Here is a 22,610-nt window from a genome sequence, read left to right on the forward strand (position 1 = left end):
ACGTGGACACGGAGTGCATTGCAGCCGTGCTACGAATGGAGCTTTGTTGTTGCGGAATGCGAATCATCGTTGGATTTAGGTTTAGGTATAGACTTAGGTGCGACCGGACATCCAGCCGCCGGTACGCATTACGTATGTTACCAGTACGTATCGGTAGGCAACTGTACAAAGATATCGCGAGTGCGGCCAGTAGGCACGCGTTTATTTCGAACGACCTTGATCCCCACGCAGCGAGGCGAGCGCACACTCGTTGCGCGTGTATTGTTAGGCCAACTCCACATGATTGCACTCATCTCTTCCTGGATGCAGTATCTAGGAACTGCTGTCTTCGACGCTGCCAATTTTAGCCACGTAAGGGTGTTTACACATTATTCGATATTTTATGTTACCTCAATATTGCTTCATCTTTCCAATCCGCTTTACAACTCGCTACATTTGACAAATTGTCGTCTGCAACAGACTTATTCTCAAAATATTTGCCTAAATAACGAATAAGTGGGTTAAACTGTCAAGGATAATGCATGTGTAACTGTTGTGTTGTATGTATGTAATATTTTTGCCTATCCGCAGCATTTGAAATTAAACACATGTTTTTTCAAATTCTCGTAGACAATAGTGAAGTCATTGTAATGGTGACTAATCAATTCTACTTAATTACAAAACCTCATTGCATATTTTAGGCATATTTCGTGATCTGTTCCGTTGCCAACATAACAATACCTCTTACAAACTTTCAGAAGTAATATTTGTATGTAACACACGATGCAATTGTTTGTGTTTTCCGTAGCAAGTAGTACGCGCGTCGTAGCTACAAAATACATTACGAGTGTAATATAGAAAATAGATTGGGTTTAGGATTAAAATTATTTCGTATCTATCTTGAAAAAATAATACTTTGTTATTCAGAAAAAAGCTCACCATGGTAATTAGACAACTTCTTCTGTCTCTTTTCATCACAGCGAAATCTTTTGACAGTAACTGATAAAACACCTACATAATTATGCATTTTAGAAATAATCTTTTGAAAATATTTAATGCGAGTAATAAAAAATCCAGTAACATCATCAAAGATTTTTAATTGATCCTGAGTTTAAATGGCGCGAAGTAGTAATTAACTAAGATCATTGAAAATTAATGAAGAATCTAAACATGCGTACTGAGATATATAGTCATGATTATTAATTGGTGTCGATAAAATGTAGTTCCGTAAGTCATTGGTTTTGCGAATAACTTACAAGAAAATCAGTTATGATTTTGTGACATTAATAAGTCGTTGCGTTTTATAAAAAGTGCGTTGCGTGTTATTTTGGAATGACCCTAATAAATGTAGGCTAAATACGTGCATTTTTGATAAAATGACCTTATTTTATGTAAATATAAATAAATAATAAATAAAATGCATTTTTTTCCTTAAATGTCATACGAGTATCAATATCCTTTTATTAAACGATTGAGATTTAAGCCCGCAACCGTAACATTCTTTTAAGATTTGAATGGAGATAAAAAAATTACAAGTATTTGTTCAGTAGGTGTAAGTATTTGTTACATTTCGAGGCCAATACTATAAATTAGATTAAAATAAGTTTACGAGTTCCACATCAGCTTCATTGGAAATGCAGTATGTAACGTGGGTTAACGTATGCATGAATCTCCTCTAGGTAAAGTAGGTAGGTACTGCACTTGGAACAAATTTCAATGCCGACATTTTACGGTAATCATTTCCTCGTGGCTTATTTTTGGATAATTAATGCATTAAAATAGCAGTCGATCTCTTTATAGCTTCGAATTTCTCAACGATGATCAATTACTTATTTATTAGAAGTACTTATTACTCTTTATTAATTTTAGTACAATTTGAACTACGATAGGTACCTATGTATATTTGGTTAAACTTTTAAACATTTTACCATATTTTGATCAATATTGACTAATGTTAATTCCTGAAAAACTGATAAACTTTTCACAATAGATTTTTTAATAAATATTGAGAAACATCATTCAGGGAAAAGGGGATTAGAGAAGGGCAGATGGAAGGAGACAGTGGTATACCTAGTGAAAAGTGAATAATACTTCAGGGTACCTATGTATTTCAAAACCAGTACTATCCTTTAGGAACAAATAGACATTATTAAAATGCAATATAACAACTATTTTGTGAATAGTATTTATTAAATGCATTTAAATATTAACCATTCCATTACACGAGAACGATAATATTATTATCGGCAGGTTAGCACGTTTATTGATACCTACTGTATTGGCATCATTCAACTGATAATAATAATGCAACTTACTTTTGCTTTCGAATTTTACCAAGTATGATAACAACATAAACTAAATATGTGTTTATCAACACTATTTTAATTTAATATTCAAAATTAACTGGGTTAATGTAACCAAATTTTTCTGTGCTCTAATAAAGAACTGCAGCAGGATAGTGTAGAGACACTAATTTAACATTTATTATATTCTTAACTAATACAACAAAAGTCTGTTTCAAATATGTGTCCAAAGAGTTTTATCGTAGAAGTACGTAGTAGTTCTAAGAAGATAAAAATAGACATCGCTTCGTTGCAAATTCGCAACAGGCGCTGTGTCAATTCAAATTTTTTTGGAGTAAGCTACTGGAGCTTTGTCGTGAATTGTAATGTGGACTTTTGACAACACTGCAAAGCGATAAACATAGGCAAAATTCTTGTGACTCTCATGATAATTTTGATCCAATAATGAACCACATAAAATGAGCGCCAATAATTTAATGCTAGCCCCGCTATTGTCACAAGCCCTATCTTTATGATACTTGAAATATGTATGGCACTTTATGACTCTAGTGCCATTTTTAGGGTTCCGTACCTCAAAAGGAAAAAACGGAACCCTTATAGGATCACTTTGTTGTCCGTCTGTCCGTCCGTCTGTCAAGACCCTTTATCTCAAGAACGCGTGAACGTATCAAGCTGAAATTCACATGAAATACTCAGGTCTATTGTCCCTTTAAGCTGTGAAAATATCAAACTTCTAAGCCAAGCCAATCAAAAGATACAGCCGATTATGTCGATATTTTCAACAAATTTTCGACACTCGCAAAGGAATCAAAACCTACAGGATACTTCCCGTAAACTCAGAATCTTGAAATTTGGCATAAAGCATTGTCATATAATGCAAATATAGGAAAAATTGCGAAAATTACATTTTTTTAGTTATATAATATAATAAAAATATTTTAATAAAATGAAACTTACTACCTTATTTCTCACGAACGAATAAAGGTATCAAATTGAAATTTATACCAAATACCTAGATCTATTGTCCCTTTAAGAAGTAAAAAAATCAAACTTCTAAGTTAACGCGATCAAAAGATACAGCAGTTTATACCGACACCTTAGACGAATTTCCGTCACACGCTAGGGAATCAAAACCTACAAGGTAGGTACTTCCTGTGAACTCAGAATCTTGAAATTCGGCACGAAGCAACGTTATACAGGGTGTTTGGCGCATCGTGTGCCAAAATGATTTGGCGAATAGAATGGGTCATTTCCTATATTTTCAGCCCCCATAACACGTTCCATGCCAGGCGGCTACTTTTATATTAATTTTTTTAGTAATTTCACCAAAATACCCAAATCGCATCATTTAATTTCGATTTTACAAAAAACTACTAGGCGTAGCCTCAATTGAATTTAAATTACTGCTGAATTTAAAAAAAACTAGATGATATTTGTCAGTAAATTAAGATTTGATAAAACCCTACATCAATGCACGTCAAAACAAAATATTTACTTTGAGGCTACGCCTAGTAGTTTTTTTTTTAAATCGAAATTAAATGATGCGATTTGGGTATTTTGGTGAAATTACTAAAAAAATTAATATGAAAGTAGCCGCCTGGCATGGAACGTGTTATGGGGGCTGAAAATATAGGAAATGACTAGAGATGGGCCGACTAGTCGCCGACTAGTCGGGAAAGCCGACTATTCGGCATCATTTGTAGTCGGCCGACTAGTGACGACTATTCGGCAAAATATGCCGATTATAATCGGCGCATTACAAAAATAAATATGTGAATAAAATAAAACTCATAATCACCAAGATGAATATGAGGTAGACCTAGGGCGTTTAGCGAAACCACTTTTTACTGTAAAAATCAGTTAAAAGTGGTTTCATCTGATTTAAAATTTTGGCAATCAGTCTAAATTCTTACAAAGTTAAGATTAATTAAAAATACCAGGAAATCATCATAAATGTGTAAAGTGTATGCAATTTGTCCATATAAAAATGATGACACTTGTTTTGGGGAAAAAATGCATGGAATTGCATACCTACCCTGCGGGGAAGTGGTTGATTATGTCAGGCTACTCTCATGGGAAGAATGAGGAATACCTACACAAATAGCCCCTGAGCTCCGTCGATCGCCTTAGTTTGAAGTACTATGGGAATCCGGACAAAGCCACCAACTATCACAGTCCGTCCCGGCAATTGCCCACCTGTATGGCGGGCCCTGCCTATCCGACGGTGGTGGTAGCAGGCAGACCCTACCCCCACGCCCTCAGCTCGCTGACCATCACCGTGGAGAGTGGAAAGGAATCAGTGCGCGCCGCGATAAGCCTTTTTATCAATTTTTCCCACACATTTTGACGTCTATAAGAATTTCACGCGCATCCTAGCCCAGCAGGAGGCGATCATTATTATTACCTCCTATTTGACATCTACGTTAGGTAACTGTTAGGTTAGATTGTAATGTTGCTTTTTATTTTTTGTCATATTAAAAGTTTTATTTCTCAAGAAGTAATACTCGTATTATCTCTTAAGAAATCTAGATATTCTTATTTCTTTGAGAAATCTAGATATTATTCTTCGGACAAGTAGGTATTAGAATGATCGGCATTGCCGACTAGTCGGCCGACTAATCGGCAATTTGAAAACCGATTAGTCGGCTAGTCGGTTAGTCGGCAAAGACCATAGTCGGCCCATCACTAGAAATGACCCATTCTATCCGCCAAATCATTTTGGCACACGATGCGCCAAACACCCTGTATAGTACAAATAAAGGAAAAATTGCGAAAATCATAAATTTGAAGTTATATAAAATTTAAAATATTATTTTTGCTTACATGACATAAAATATTTTTTTAATAATTATAAACTTACTACCTACCCTTTTTCACATGAACGCGTAGAGATATTAAAGTTGAAATTCATATCAAACACTTCTTAAATCTAATTGCCTCTAAACTGTGAGAAATTCTAAATCAACGCAAAAATTCAAAACGCTGAGGTAGGTACCTACCTATAATGCAAATATAGGAAAAATAAATAAATAAAAAATAATCATACCGCATATTTTGAAATTCGCCACTACTCGCAACGGAATCAAGTAAGTAATTTGATTTAATACGTCATAAATTGTAAACCGCTACGTTTGTACGGCGGAACCCTCGGTGTGCGAGCCCGACTCGCACTTGGCCGGTTTTTTTTTGTATATCAGGTTTCCCAGTAACGAAGTAAAAAAATAATTATTTCAAATGCCGACGGCGACACAGCAAAGCGCAGTTTATCCAAAAACAGGAAGACCTTTTATACAGGGTGGAAACGTTAAGTGATCTCACTCGATTATTTCTAAACTACACAAGATATCGAAAAACGGGTTAATAATCCTGAAAGTGCTTCACGAGCTCTTTCTAACGGTATCAATAAAAGGTTACATAATTAACTGGATCTATCCGAAAATTCAATGTTTTCAGCCACCATACTAAATGTATGCCAGCCACACAATATTAAAAGTGTATTATTTTTTATTAAATAATAAACACTTAAAATGAACTCGTAAAATGCATTATTGTTTAAAATTATTCATGGAAATCATTTATTCTAGGCTTTACTTGCTATAATGTTATCAAGACATGAGTGCCATGACTGTGGCAGAACTAAATGTATGGAAATTGGAAACATTGAATTTTCGAATAGATCCAGTTTATTTTGTGACTTATAATTGGTACCGTTGGATAGAGCTCGTGAAGCACTTTTAGGGTCAGTAACCAGTTTTTGGATATCTGGTATAGTTTTTAATATTAAGTGGTTTTACTAAATGTATGGAAGCTGGAAATATTGAATTTTCGGATAGATCCAGTTTATTTTGTAACCTGTTATTGATACCGTTGAATAGAGCTCGTAGAGCACTTTCAGGATCAGTAAACAGTTTTTCGATATCTTGTATAGTTTAGAAATAATCGAGTGAGATCACTTATCGTTTCCACCCTGTATACGAATTCTATCGACCGAATCAAAAATCGACTCACTGTTCTTATTCCGATTTGCGATAGCCAAGTAAATACCATAATAAATTGACTTTGTGTTGCGTAAGATGATTCGTGCACATGTACCTACCTACTTCCATGTAATTGTATTCATTCGATCATCTGTGTACTTCCTTAGTCAACGTTGTGCAACGAAGGTCACATATGGCCATAGCATAGGCTAGTATAGTCAACTAACACACCTCATGATTTATCGTTCTAAGGCTGAGTTGTGTGTGTGTATGTGGTGCACATAACTTTGACCGTAACTTTGACGATAACCGGAGTTTTTAATATGGAGTTTGACAGATTTTTGACGTTTGTTAAAGTAAGATGGTGCAACCTAAGTTTTACTGCCAACGGAGATACGCATCAGTATAATAACATTGTTTGTTAGTGAGGAAAGTCTAATAATTGCGATTTTGAGGTATAAATACATAATACTAACGATAGATGCAGGGCTCTTTTGTCAATGCTGTCAATATATGCGTATGATTAATTTACTCTAAAGCAAATAAAGTAAAAACATGATAAAGTGTAGGCGTTGATTGTAAAAATACCTACTAAAATTGTATGTGACTAATAACATTATGAGTTTACAATGTAAGGATTCACAATCTTTGAAAATGTAGAGCCAAAAGAAAAAAAATCTACAGATACCTTAGTATGTACCTTTAAAATATACAGGCTAAATCATTAGTATGATACAAGTACGGCGCATTAAGGTAAAAACAATGGCACCAGTGATTTAGTACAACAAAAAAGTAAAACCAAATGCTGTTGACTGCACAAAAAATTATGCGAAAATGTGCCCGTACAAAATGTTCTTCGCTACTTTGTCAATTTGTGATTCTAAAATATAAAATATTCAGTCTTATTTTTTAGTAGATATACCAAAAAACATTTTTGGGTAAAAAAAAAACGAAAAATGCAAAATAAATAAATTATTCCACAATTTGATAGAATACTTTATTATTATTAAATAGAACCCGCAACCGCAGCTGGTAGTCCGCAAAGCCACCAGCCGTCAAAAACATTATTTAATGGTAGAGTAGGTTATTCCCCCGGCGGAGTAAGTTGCGTTAAAATAAACATCTTAAACAAATTAATAGGTTTACCTTTTTTTAGGATAAACATAATAAATATAAGTAAAGTCCCCCTAGTAAAGTAATATTTGTGTTTTTTATTTGAATAGTAAGCTGCGAAGGTTAGGCTTAGCACGTGATGTTTGTCACATTTCATTATATTCAAACTATTTACTCATCTGTATTTTAAGAGTGCGTGCAAACGCCGAAAACGTATTTGCTGAAAAGTGCGATTCGAGTATGTCTAATAATTACACCAAATTGTAGTAGCACAATTAGAAATAATATCTGTTTTTTAAACTATTTCCCGACTGCGTTTATTTGAAAGCAGATTATTAATTTAGCTTTAACTAAACTAATTGCGGTCTATAGTTACTTTCCAAACGTTTGTACCTGCCCTTAAATTGCAAAATCGCGCGATCGTTCACCCCCCAGCTACGGCCTACGGTCACTGTGTTTGTAGGGCGCCAGGTCCAACTAAGCGCCCGCCCTACACTGCATGCAAATGATTTGTTGGGCGGATTGCGGTTCACCTTTGCTTCGATAACAGTCTGATCGTTTAAACACTTCAATATTGTTTGCAATTTATTATAAAATATGCTAGAAATAGTTGTTTATTCCTTGACTCTACATAAAAAGATAATGATTACAGATGTCACAAAAATTTCTCCTTTTAAAATTATTTTTCCGTAAACATTACTATAATAACCTATTAGAGGTTATATCTGATTGTGTCTGGTGATTCATAATGACATTAAGAAAAGACGCTGAACCGCAAACAATACATTTACAAATTGATCCGTGCGAGTGCAATGTTCACCTACTTTTGATTCAGTGCGTATTTCAGTAAAATTTTTGTGTTATCAACTACGCACCAAATTCCGCGAGAGATTAGAGTAGGATATACTCATAAGTATGTATACCTAGGTATGTATTGCATGACCAAATAAATTCAGGTACTTTTTTGGCATATAAAAATCATCCATTCATTACGTTTTAAATTATGGTTATCTCGACTTATCTGCCTGTCTGTATCTGTCACTACAATGTCAATTTAATAGATGGCCAAAATGTGCTGTGGCTTATTCCAATTGTGAGTTATGCATATTATACGTAGGCGTTTACCGTTACTGGTAGAGTCTTTTCAAAAATGTTAATTAGCATTTTTTTACGCTACGCTCCTCAACTCTACGCAAAAGCTTATCTGATATTTGAACATATTCGTCCGGTTACATAAGTTAAGGAACAGGTAGGCTGTATCCTGCACGCCAATAGGTAAGGTCAAAAATTAAAAATAGAACGGTCCGCGCCCGCGGCCTTTATGAAGCGGGTGTGATGCGTGGCGCGGGGCGGCGGGCGGGGGGCTCGCAGACGCCCGATGACATCACACGTTGCAGCGCTACGACCGCCAACTCTTGCGCAATCGCGCGCCCTTGATCTTGACTGCGTCGCGGCCGCACGCGTGTGCGCACCACACACATTTAAAGAACCATGTTCGTACAATACCCGCGACTATATTTATCACCGCGCGTGGAGCCGCGGAACGGTAATCAGACAATATAAAATAATACCGTACCGCCACTTTGTAGTCATTAGCGAATCTGACAGTTCCGGCTGTTGAACGCGATGTAAAAGCCGCAATTAACGCTTCGAGTGCGTAACATTATGAATTTTTGACATGTGTAACTATAAAACAGTTGGCTGCGTAAAATGAGTGCCTTATGACAACAGTTTAATTTTAACGATTTAAGTTATTATTAACGGAAAAACACTTTTTCGATTTCAACACACAATAACAATGGGTGGTTTGAAAATTTTATCCTGTAGTTACTTAGTCAACTTATGTAAAACATGTGCGATAATATTCAACCACAATAGGATAAATACTGGATGAATCAGATAAATACCTTCTCGTGAACGAATTTTGATCATGTCGCTGAAATTATGACGTGACACAATTTGTAAACAACAAAACATCATTAATATGCCTTTTATAACATCTCTTGAATACCGGTTCTCAAACAACGTAATTAGCTATTTAAATTAAAAACTCTTCTTCTACGTCAAAAGTGGCTGTAATTAGTGCAAATAGTGGACCTTAATTTTGATTTATATACGGCTGGTGATTTCCTTGCGTTGAACTAATATTTCTGCTCCGACAAGCTGAGAAATGTCTAGACATATTTAAAAGTAAGTACCAAATGTAAACATTATTATGACGTGTAAAGCCTAACTGAAAAAGTGTCGCTTAAAAGTTCAGTAGGAACGTTTTTGTTGTTTACAATAATGATGCGACAGGCCGACTGTGTTTTCGTTTAAAAATGCCATTTAACTTTTTCATGATCTTACAAAACAATACGAACGGTAATTTAGTGCCTTGTTACCAAAAGTGTAAAAAAAAACTTAGACATGCGACCTGAAAAATTGCGAATTTTTACATATAGCTAATAAATACTTTTTAAGACAAAATTAAGGTCTAGGATACATTTTGTTTAATGTTTATGTAATTAACCATGTTAGCGTCTATTTTGTCTTTTTTTTTTAAGTTAGTTACGTGGCAGGTAAGGTTATTATGCTACACGTGTACCTATTTTATTAGCACACTATCACAAGTTTCGTTCTGCTACTACAATGCTCATCTTAAAATAAGCCTCAGCTTATGGTTTTGCCACCTTTTTGTGGTCTTACTCATTAGTCGACGGAATACCTACTTCGTGATTTTTTAATTGTTTTAGAAAACCAGTGTCGACTTCATAGCAGTTTTTTGAACAAAATAATATAGAATTCTGGCGATTGGGAAATTGAGAGGAATTTTTGTTATAGGTAATTACGGCCTAAACTTCCAAATATTCGTTGATTTATAAAGTACATGTATAGAATTGGAAAATACGGCGTGCCTGAAATACAGTGAAAAAAAATTATTTAGGTACCCGTTAAGCAGTCAATGCAAAGCAATAGAGCATAAGCATGTAACCTATTTTAGAAGAGTTAAGAATTTGTTAAATACAATTACTTATTATAATAGTTCATCATCATCATCATCATCATTTCAGCCACAGGACGTCCACTGCTGAACATAGGCCTCCCCCAATGCTTTCCATGTTGATCGATTGGTAGCGGTTATTATAATAGTTGTTATGCCTATTTCAATTTAAAAAACAGTGTACACAAAACAACTTTTTCAGCTTTCCACGCCAAATGATATTGAATAGGTACTACTCGTATAAAAATAATGAACGTAACTTAAGTTAAAAAGTTTAGTTTTGTTAACAAAACGAATACACGTTGGAAAATAGGTAGGTAGCTAGAGCTTTATATTTTCATACATTTAATAAATGTAAGTAAAGTAGAATAATTCTATTAAAGCAAATAAAGTTTTAAAGATTAATTTAATGTGTTTTTAAGATTAATTTAATGCGTTTTTAAGATTAATTTAATGTGAAGTACAAAGTCGCAGACGAAGTTAAGAGTGACTTATATCGTAAAGTTATTACTTATCATTTTATGTTATTACTGTTTTAATTGGAAAATAAAGTGCGTGCGTCATAATTATAAAAAATCAGACAGTAAATGGTACGACTTAGTAGGAACAGGTGGACTCGTGCGTGTTTCTCTTCTTAAATGGCGTGCTATTTATGTACCAATTAAATATTAAGCTTATCATGTAGAGGTGCAGGTGGAGTGGATGAGTCTAAAATATTTAGCTACTAAGTGTTATTAAACAAACGAGTTTACACTTCTATTCAATGTAGGTATGTAAGTTGATTTTGACTTCCACAGTTCCACTATTATTCTATGTAAGTAGTTATGAAGCTAATAATAGTACGCTTGATGTGCCGATATCTTTTATAATAATGGTTTTGCTGATTCTAATTATCAATGACTTAATGTTCTCAAAAACATACATTTATAATCTGTTATAAACCAACCCCAAATCGTTTCATTTCCTATTCGATATTTCTTAAAACTTAATTCCTACACTTAGCTTACTAAAAACTTACCTATTTAGGTATGACTGTGATAATAATAGCGATTTCCATAAAAATGAGTACTTAACTAGCAAACAACAAAAAAGTACATACACGAGTCCGATTTCGTAAGCCAAAATATTACTTATGACGTCAAGACACTGCACATATTCTGAAAGATTTAATATTTTTTAACATAAGGCCTTTTTTTTTTCACAGCGGCGGGAGCTAGCTCAGACATGGGAAGTGAGCACTATTGCCTAAGGTGGAACAATCATCAGAGCAACCTGCTGGGTGTTTTCAGCCAGTTGCTGCACGACGAAAGTTTGGTGGACGTCACTCTCGCTTGCTCGGAAGGCGCCTCCATTAGGGCTCACAAGGTCAGTCCCAATTAACTTTACTATTTTTATTTTATTGATAATAACATAAGGGCTACCTTTTTCTTTTTTTATTATTTTCTATTGACGTTCATAAGTGCCACTTGTGGTCTAAACTGAATAAATATTTTTGATTTTGATTTTTGATTTTGAGTCAAAAAGAACTCTTATATTCATGTACAAAAATAACAAAACAAATGAACTTAATTTCCTTAGCTCTACACAAGATTCATTCGATTTAATTATGTAACCAATCAATCAATTCCAATCACCTTCAATACTTTTGCAGAAAATCTTTCCTAATTAGAAACCTTACAATTTTGTCGAAGAAAATAGTCATTGCTACGCTTGCAACGAAATTAATTGGAAGTCTTTGCGTAATTTATTTGAAACGTATAAAAGTAAATAAGATCGTAGTTAAGTTTGCTTCAGCTTTAACGATTTACATCAATAACCGGCACGTGTAGTGAAAATCCGACACACACCATTTGCTACAATGTTTCTGTGTGTACTTTGCACAAACTATAATATTCAGCGACCACGCTATTGTAATTTATTGCGTACAATGTGCAATGAATACCTTAGTCTGCCAAATTAACACTGCTTGAAAAGATGTTTTTATCTTAAATACTTACTACTGGATTTTTTTTCATCACTTTTGATTGAAGCGACACGAAACGTTCACTTTCACGATAAAAACATTTAATAAAATATCTCAAGTTTGTATTAATGAGCCTAAAAATTTAAACGTAATACTTAGTAGTTTTGATTAAAATAATTAGTTTTTTATCATCAAGGCGTTTTTGGTTATAACTAAAAAAAAGATTGAAATATCTTTTACACTTACATCACTAATACTCTCCTCTAAACATTTCCAGGTAGTTTTATCCGCGTGTTCGTCATACTTCCGTTCGCTGTTCGTGGACCACCCCTCACGGCACCCCATAGTGATCCTCAAAGACGTAGGCTTGGAGGAACTTCGCACCCTCGTCGACTTCATGTACAAGGGTGAAGTCAACGTCCAGTACTGCCAACTGCCAGCTCTACTAAAAACCGCTGAGAGCCTCCAGGTAAATTGATTTATAAAAAATATTAAAAAAACAAACTTAAAGAAAAAATTTACCCATTAAACTTCATACGTTACCTAATACGTGTCTGCCAAACCACTTTTCAGTTGATTTGCTATCTGAAATAAATTTAAATATGTATGTATAGTAAATTCCCTAAAGTAATCTTTGACTAGTTTTAAATTGAACTTTACCTTTACCTGTCGGCAAATTAATAATTTAAACATTATACTTAAACACTGATTGTTAACTTAAAAGAAGCATGTCTTACTGCTATGTAGGTAGGTACTTATTAGTTTTGTATTCTTATTTCAGGTCAAAGGATTAGCCGAAATGACAACCCTAAGTGCTGCAGGAATAGACGCCAGAAACGTTCCAGAACCAATGGAAGAGTGCCAATCCCAAGACACCAGAGAGTGTCAAGAGCCGCACGAGAGGTTAGAAAATAGGGAACCCAGAGAAATAAAGGAAGAAAGACGGGAAGTGAAAGAGCCGCGAGAGACTCGTGACAGAGAAAGCAAAGACGTTCGCGAAGCAAGAGAAAGTCATACGCGCGAAAGCCGCGAGACGAGAGACTCGCGAGAACCCAGAGACCGTAGTTCCTTAGACCTACGAGAGTCCACATTGCGAGACATCAGAGAAGCAAGAGAATCCCGAGACATAAGAGATCACAGGGAATCTCGTGAACCTAGAGACCTTCGTGAGCCCCGAGACTTGAGGGATGCGAGGGATTTGCGGGACACCCGAGAGTCACGTGACCCCAGGGAGGTCCCCGAAGCTTCTCCCCCTCGAATATCCCCGTTACTCTCCGTGCGGCGGTTTAGAACAGAAACTTCAAATGAGACACCTACAACTACGCATCCTCCCTTACCTAAGGACGAGCCACCCGACGAGCCGATGCGGTCGTCGTCCCCGGAGGAAGATGCAGTGTCAATAAGATCTAATGGCGCTCAAAGTGATACCATTGGTATGTCTAAAATATTATTATTAAAACACAATATCGCGACATCGCTCTAGATTAAATACCTAAGTATTTGCAGGTGAGGATTAGGAAATACCCTGTAAGTAGGTAGAAATAGGCGCAAAGATAATGGCGGGACGGGAATCCTATGAAAATAATATATTATTATCAACTTAGGTAAACTAATGTTGGGAATCCAACAACGCGCGGGAGGAGACGTGCGGGCGGCGTACAATGACTAACGTCACCTCGGGCCGACAACGTCATCATCGGCTGCGCTCGGCTCAGACACTCGCCTTTGGACACCACCGTCGACGCACGAATACCGCGTACTCTCATCATTCGTTAAGACCCTAATGCCCGTTTTCACCATCAATCCCTAATTTTTAAGTGACCCCCTATGTATACAAAATTCCTGTTATTTGTTATCATAGGGGTCACTTAAAAATTAGGGATAGATGGTGAAAACGGGCATAACACTAACTTAATGTTTATATTATTGTATTACTTATAAAATGTTTACACAAAAGTAAAAAAAACAGTCAGTGCTCTCATTAATTACTTACATTTTATTGACACCTTACAAGTTGGCAAAGTTTTTTAAAAATTGCCGCCAGATAATTCATTGCTGTAATTCGTCAGTATTAGTGATGAGCCATCATAATTTTTCGTAAACAATTCAATTGCCCTAAAATTGACTTGAATAATCTAATAATCGATTGAATGTTCGTTGTAGGGCTTATTATGACTAATTTACAAGTATAGTACTTTTTTAAAAATATTAAGTATACTTTTTAGAACTTAACGTGATACTCAGGTTGCCACTCTTTGCACATAATTATTATTTGAGAGTATTTTATAAGTCCATGTGATTTAAACTCGATATGTTATTTACTCAAAGCCCGTAAATGAAAATAAAAATTAATATTATTTAGACTCCGAGAGGACTGAGTTTTCACCCCACGAGTGGGTTTTTCTCTATCAAATCAATAAATGTAGAAAACGTCCTAAAAGTATGTCGGGCTGTTTCCATAACGACTGGATGAATGATTTTATAAAAAAGTTTTTACTTAAAGAGTAACAAAATTAAAGTATTTTTACTAATCCATCAATCACTTATGATATTTGAATAATACGCGTGAAAAAAGATGAATATTGTAATTCACGCTGAAATAGATGAATTTCTTCAATAATATTTTAATATAGTAATGGTGAAGGGCCCAGCAAGACGTTTTAAAACAATACACAATTTTTTTTAATATTGTTTAGAAAAGTAATTGATATGTTCAATTACTTTTCAATTGGTTATGCAAAAAGTGAAGTGCGTACATCACTATAGTTTTGACATCTGTCAATCAGACGTTCGAAAATATTTTATTTTTTGTTTTGTTTGTATTTTGTTTTGTGATAATTATTTAATTCAATCAAGTGTCTAAGTGATTACGGAAATTAAATACACTGTTGTCAAAATGATTAAAATTAATAAATCAAACACGGACTTACCAAACTTAATTGCCTCTTTTTTGGTTATGTGTCGTTCAAGAAGTTTTCTGTTGGTTTATATCGCTATTTATACTTCGTTGCAAGCTGTAAACTATCTTAAAACTATACAAGGTGTCACTTAATTCGTAGAGGTACGTAACTCTAACTTAACTCACTGAATTCATATTGTGTAGGTACCTAACCTAAGATTCAGATTAGTCTCAAAACTCGAACAAAATGTAATGTTTACAATCAGAGGGTAGTACTGCTATTAATCTAGTATTTCCGGTCAGGAAAGAATATTATTGTACCTACTTGGAAACTTATTTACTCACTATTCAACTGTCACTGAATTCCACTCTTCACCACACGTCAAAGAATACTGCTTAGGCACACAGAAGCGGATTATTGTAATTTCCCATAGTTTGCCACTGGGACCACTGATACTATTTAAAAGACTAGCTGGCACAGCAAACTTGGTACCACCTATGTTCATCAGAAATCATGTAAGATTCTACTGAGAATCATTTTTTCAAATCAGTCCAGTAGTTTCGGAACCTCTTCAATACAAACATTCTAATATTTCCTCTTTATTATTGTAGAAAAATGTATTTAACACTAAACTTTACTGTTCCAGGTATCAATATGACCATAAACAGTCACAGTAGTGGTATTCTTGGCCCGCGGTATTCTCCGGTGGAGCAACGGCTAAGCGTGTTGAACGCTATGCCACACCCGGGTCTTCCCCATCCGCACCCTGCACTGTCGAGCCCCAGGAGTGAGCCCATCGCTGGACCTTCTGGCCTGCCTCCGGTGCAACAAGTACCTCTAGTAAGTATCAATGTAAATAAACATTATACACACTGTCGTGGCAAGTGTATGATATTAGTATGAATGGAACGTAGTTAACTTATTTGCAGAATTTTTGATTTTTGAAGACTCAAGTTAATGAGGGCTGTCGTTTTTATACTTAACAGTGTGCTTACCATGAGTTTACATTAGATGTGCTCGCTAGCGACTGTGTAAAAAAAATGACATTAATTGTATGACATATTGTGCAGCGCCCCTAGCGGCTACTTTCAAGAAACAAAATCTTCATAGAGATTTTTGACGTACTCGCTAGGAGCACACCTAACGTAAACTCATGGTAGGTACACTGTTGGCACCCCTGGTGATTGACAGGACCTTACCGTGGCGCCATCTTGATGAGTGCAAATACGATAGTCCTTCCACTTTCGCGCTCACCAGTTGGTGCCACTGTCTTCGCTACTAGCAAGTGGCAGGACCTTACTCTACAGTGGCGCTAACTGGTGAGCGCTAAAACGATAGCCCTCATTGCCTTAATCTTCTGTTTAAATATGAGTTATTAGAGCCTTGCCAGTTGCCACAGATTGTAAGCCGAGCGTCTCCACCGTGGACACGCAAGGTACCGCGCCGCGCCGTCGCTCCGCCCAGAAAACGCTTGCAATCCGCCAGTGTGGCAAGGCCCTTACTGTAAAAAAAATCATCTACAAGGCTTAAGAAAATATTTTTCAAATATTATTGTGTGGGCTTGATGTTCTCTTAAAACTTGAAAAGCGAATGTAATTTAAAGTTTTTAAATGTGTCTCTCTTCCCACTGGCAGGATATGGGGCAGTGAACTACTTTTTTTTATTTAAGTTATCGAAAATGTGTACTAGAAACTATCTTTTGATTTGTAAAACCTCAAATTTTTATTACAGTCTTTGAAAAAAGAAATAGACTGGGACAGAAGTAATGAAGACAAAGGTGGTGGAGAACCATCATCAGATTACAGGATACAACATGAATCGGTATGTATCAATTGTTATGTTCTCAATGTGTAATAAATGTATGGATGTTGTAGACTTGTGAATATTAATTTTAAGTAATCGCAATAAAATGCTTGCTTGTTGAAAAAACGCATCTATTCAAACCTGGTCACAACCTCTGCATGTAAGGTTCTGAAATTATTATTGTTCAAATTTTATCATTACCTAAACTTTGTAATTTGTAGTATACAAATTGCTAATATTCCCCTCCAGCTAAAGTAAAACTAAGCAACCAAGATGAGTTTTTATGCCAACTGTGAAATAAATTCATTTATTCCGATTGTACCCGATTAGATGACCTTTAATGCGTTGTATTAGTTACCAATAAGATTGAAAACATAAATTTTATGAAACTAAGTTTTATCAAAAGTTTAAAGCTATCTTCTGAGTGTCATATTGCGATTACTTAATTTGTATTGAATGTCATAAATTACTGTTTTGGCATTAATACAGTATCTTGTGCATGCTTGTAATATACTTAGTTTTAAATGTGCAGTTTAAACCCCAGTCTACATAATCAGCTCCATTTACAAAAATATTATGCATGATTGTGTTTTCAAAATACTACAAAAACTAAATAGGAGTTTTATCTAAAATTCTTCAATATATTGGGATTTCTGGTTATGCATATGTGTGTATAATTTGAGCTATTCTTAAAATATCTATTTGAACACACTATGAAAGGATATTATTGGTTTTGGAACGATTTTAATCAATCTTTATTAATAACCTGCCTTGTATATCAGTAATGAATGAAAGATGTTGAGAAAATGGAAAAAAAGAGTTTAAATTATTTACATTAAGTTTTAGTGCAGAATTGTTTTATGGGCTGACTTTTGTTGAGGCCATAATACAACAAAAAATAGTCACATTCTGACATTAATTTGATGGCAGATACATAGATGTTATTGTCCTATGTTCAGTGTGGAAGGCATGTTTCATGAGCAGTATTTATTATTGGTGTTTTATGTGGACGTTGATTTGTTACTATGCATGCTTGTTTGATATGCTGCGCTATTTTGAACATCGAAGTACTATGCCTTGCTGTCAAGAAGTTGACCTTCATTTTGTTGGCCATCATTTTTATATCCATTCATTTTGTTTGATATATATTTTGGGCAGTTATTATTTTATTTTTTAACTTTGGCCATATACATGCATATGTTATTGTACAATTTCCGTACGCGTGACCGTCGTTAAACAACAAGGCATTACGGCTCCCGGGTCACTCCTGCACATTTTTGGGCAAAAATGAGCGTCAACTTCTTAATTAGATAGTGGAAATTTAAATAATAACGAGACTGCATCTCAATTTAGAAAGTAGTGGTAGAGATATTGCACACATTATGGTCCGTGTCAAAATAGAACAGAGAGAAAAGAAGTTGATGTTCTTTTTTGTGGTTGCAGGAGTACGAAGGGACCGGTAGGGGGAGGATTGAGGAAGGGGAGAGGGGTTACCCGTGCATACACTGCGGCGCGGTCTTCCCGCACCAGAGCAAACTAGCGCGCCACATTCTGACCACCCACACGCTGGACACTCTCAAGTATCGCGACGCCATACTGGGGAGGCCCATGGGGCTGCCCATGATAGGCCAGTTCAGTGAACCAACCTACATCATGCCCGCGGAGGAGTCACCCATAGACTTGGACATAGGCCCCGTGGAGCCCGGGAACGTAGTGCTGTGCAAGTTCTGTGGCAAGAGTTTTCCCGATGTTTCTTCGTTAATAGCACACTTACCAGTGCACACCGGAGACAGGCCATTTAAATGTGAATTCTGCGGGAAAGCATTCAAACTGAGGCACCATATGAAGGATCACTGTAGAGTTCATACAGGTGAGTGTAATGGCATTCGTTAATAAATCAGTTACATATCATCCGAGTCATTTATTTATAATTATATTTTATGAAATAAAACAGATTCAATAATTCCGAAATGTATTTTGCAGGTGAACGGCCCTTTCGGTGTGTGCTGTGTGGCAAGACGTTTTCCCGATCGACCATTTTAAAAGCGCACGAAAAGACGCACTATCCAAAGTACGCCCGCAAATTTCTTTCCCCCAGTCCTGTAGACACAGAAGAAGAGAGCCCCCATCAATGAGTATGGGAAGCCTGCACCATACAACTAGCCCAGGATATCTTAGCCAATAGCACAAGCCCCTATTGGTAGTAGTCAATGGTTTGAGCGGGAAGTGATAGTCGAATGAACAAAAGGAGGACAATATGTTGTAATTAGTTAAGAATGTGATTTAAACGCCGCAACTGTGATCTGAATGATATGAATAATATTTGATATTTCACTAATAGATAATTGACACTTAAAAGTTGTTACTCCTTGGTTAACTTCTAAACGAACTATTCGGTTACTTCTATTATTTGCTTATTTGATGAAAGTCTTGAGAATTAGGTGCTTTCTTTACGCTTTAGATAATAAAATAAAACTCATTCGTGAGTCCTTTAGAAGACGGCATAGCCAAAGTTAGCTAGAGAAGTTAAACTTCATTTGTTATTTTTATTTCCAACTTAAGTTATCACCGGTCTGGTGTCGCGTTCCCTTAGTTTGCTTGTTTTATTGTGTACCTATTACTATTAATGTACTTGATAAAGTTTTATGTACTTCTCGTTAGTATGAGCTTTTGTAGGTATTTGGTTGCCATTTCAAAGCTTGTTGACGCTATTCAAAGAAATTGTAAAACGTATTGATTTAAGTCAGAACTTAATCTTTAGAGACTTGCATATTTATTAAAGTAGGTTCATCTCAGAGTTGATTTTTTATAAAACCAAATTAAAGATTGATAATGAGTGCTTTAATTATTATTATTAGAGACCATTACAGAATGCACTCAATATAGTTCTTAATGAATAAAAAGTTAGGGATTTGAGATTTTTACTAATTTTATGTCTTTCGAAGTTACGACGCACGCTCCCCTGAGGTAATCCAAAAGCAATATTATGACATATAAAATGTAAATAACATATAGTTTGGTAATATCGGATTTTTAGGAAATTTATTAGGATGTAAAATGCTTCGGTAGTTCTGTATTCGGGATACATGGGGAGGGTCGTGGATGTGTGATTAAGGGAATCAAAGCTTTAACGCTGTTTCTGTTCTGTCCGACCACCATGCCTCTTGCTCCGCTTTTCTATTCACGGGGAGTCCCCGGAATACACTAAAAGGCAGGGAATTTGGGTAACATACAAAACACGTTTTTAGAGCTTCAATTTCGGGATAAGGTAGCTACACATTTATGTTATTTGTGTGAGATTGTTAAGGTACTTAATAACGTCATGAATTAGATAATCATGCAATTTTTTGAACGTAGAATTCTAAATTGCCGCGATATAAGATTTTTGTGATGAAATACCCAAGTTTTTTGCTACTGAGTGTATCTTCAATACATGCAGCTATCTTCTTGACGCCCTAGGACGCAAGAGGCATGGTCTCACAACATTTATAATAAATATTTATGTATATAAATTTCTCCATATATTTTCATACTACATTACGACATTGTTTTACCATAATTGAGAGTATTTCAAATGCTGTGTTTTTATAAAGTGTAGTTGGAGCACATTGAAACAAATAAAAAGTGAATTAACTGTATATTTCATATTATCCAATTAATTTTATACACAGAGCATTTGAATCTTATCAGAACTACTGTGTTCAATAAATTCAACAGAGTCAAATACAGGGATACTTTATGGATCACAAATAATTTTGTTTTCACAGCCTCTAATAGAATAGTATTTACACTTTCTGTTTTAATTCGATATTGTATTTATTTATCCATACAATGATATCTGCATATTTGTCTCCAAATATATTTTCCAGATATAATATTGTTACTGCATCACACGAGAAATGAATCTAAAGCTTTGATTTGGAACTGATTGGATGTTGGCTCACTTTAGTACGTAAGTTTCTTGGTAAATTGATAAATAGTGTTGATCTGCCGACGGTACCCTCGTTGACATGACCATCGTACACGTATCATTAAGTAAGTGACTCTAGCGCATTATTTTGAATCTAAATTATTAACCTAGTCGATATAATGTCAAAACATTTCATAATCTTTTAGTACATATCATATCTTACGAAAACTTATTGTTATACATTCTTGTTTTAAAGGAGTTTGTTACAAATTGTTAGGATATGAGAAAATTACTTTACATCTATATTAAATTACGGTTTCGATTTGAATTTAGGCGTTTTAACGAATATTAAATACCTATTAGAGATGTAGTTTGATTATTTGGATTTTATCAAATGAGAGTATTATGGTTATAATATAGGTAAAGATCTGTGATAATAAAAGTAAGGCAAGACACCTGGGAGTTAAAAATTTTGATCTCAAAGTGCAGTTAAAATTTTAGTTTATCTGTTTCGTACGACTCCTTTATTGTTGACGCGTCATGAAATAACATGTAGTCATGGATTCGATACACTAACCAGGAACAGAGGATATAATATTTTGATATTAACAGATCTCATTTCTATTTTTTAAGTTTTGGACATCATATAGAATGTAAGATGTAGGTATATCATATCGTGTTTAAATTGAGTTCAATGGAGTTTTAATAATGCCTATTTAATCGTACTTATATTTTTTTAGAATTGCAAACGCCTAACATTCCAAAGTGATTCCAGCGTCATTTGAAATTATAAACGTTCGGGTTCCACCGATTTTGTGTAGGTGCTATATTATAACCTTATCATAGTTTCCAATTTTAACGCATGTCCGCCGGGGTACCGCAGCACTTCAAACATTGAGTCTCTTGATTTCGATGGAATGTTGAGGTATTAGAAATTTAAAATAATGATATGGTAGTGTCTCTAAGAAATTCTTCTAAACAAAATATACGTTTCTTTTCAAATATTTCTGAATTCGTTTATGATTTTGTAGAGAGTGCGCGGTTTATACTGGTCATACAATCTAGCAACACTAAACATTCCATTTGTTATGATGGATATTTAAATTTACACAGCTCGTTTTGTCGGCCGATATTGTGAGTAAATTTGAACATCCATAACGAGATTGATCTGTTGTTTGAATAGAAATTATTTCTTATATTTCTGTGTAAAATATAGTAAATCTTTAACAAAATTATTGCGGGATAGTAAAATTAAAGTTGGTCTATTGTTAAGCCCGCACGTGTAAAAATGCATTTTAGAGTATAGATTGGTAGATGCGCTACTTCCCGGAGCTAGATTTGGATTCTTGAGATTAATAATGAATGTCACAAGAATGTTGCTATTTGAAAAGCTGCACTCTTTTTATTTTTCGGAGTCGAACGTTACCAAACTTTATAGCAATATTGAAACCTTGATTAATGTTCCTCTTCTTATTTTAAGAAAGATTGAATATTTACAATTTACAGAAGTAATTAATAGCAATAAATAAATGGTTAATGATGATACGAATTAACAAATTTGTACGAGTTTTTATCGAGATAGTTTTTTATAATAGTACAGAATGCAGTTTAAAATACTATTTTGTTTCCTAACTTTCAGAGGTACTATTTATTAAACAAATAATAATAATATTAATAGA

At 35.0% G+C, this 22,610-nt stretch overlaps 1 protein-coding gene across 6 annotated transcripts in view; it reads left to right on the top strand.

Moving 5' to 3' along the window:
• The window catches only part of LOC114357097 (protein tramtrack, beta isoform), a 48,297-nt gene that overhangs the window by 19,708 nt on the left and 5,979 nt on the right, over positions 1–22,610 (top strand). For 3 of the 6 annotated variants that reach the window (XM_028310556.1, XM_028310557.1, XM_028310559.1), the window contains exons 2-6: positions 11,560–11,720; positions 12,596–12,787; positions 13,100–13,751; positions 15,865–16,058; positions 16,950–17,039. In XM_028310556.1, the coding sequence (XP_028166357.1) occupies positions 11,580–11,720; positions 12,596–12,787; positions 13,100–13,751; positions 15,865–16,058; positions 16,950–17,039 (1,269 nt within the window). In that variant the 5' untranslated portion in view covers positions 11,560–11,579. Of the gene's footprint in view, positions 1–8,985; positions 9,026–11,559; positions 11,721–12,595; positions 12,788–13,099; positions 13,752–15,864; positions 16,059–16,949; positions 17,040–18,464; positions 18,892–19,004; positions 22,450–22,610 lie in introns of those variants that run through there. The other 3 variants (XM_028310561.1, XM_028310560.1, XM_028310558.1) reach the window with 2 other exon arrangements.

Source organism: Ostrinia furnacalis, unplaced genomic scaffold, assembly GCF_004193835.3.
Source record: "Ostrinia furnacalis isolate ACB-3 unplaced genomic scaffold, ASM419383v2 OfSCF3022, whole genome shotgun sequence".
In the NCBI taxonomy this organism is placed as follows: domain Eukaryota; kingdom Metazoa; phylum Arthropoda; class Insecta; order Lepidoptera; family Crambidae; genus Ostrinia; species Ostrinia furnacalis.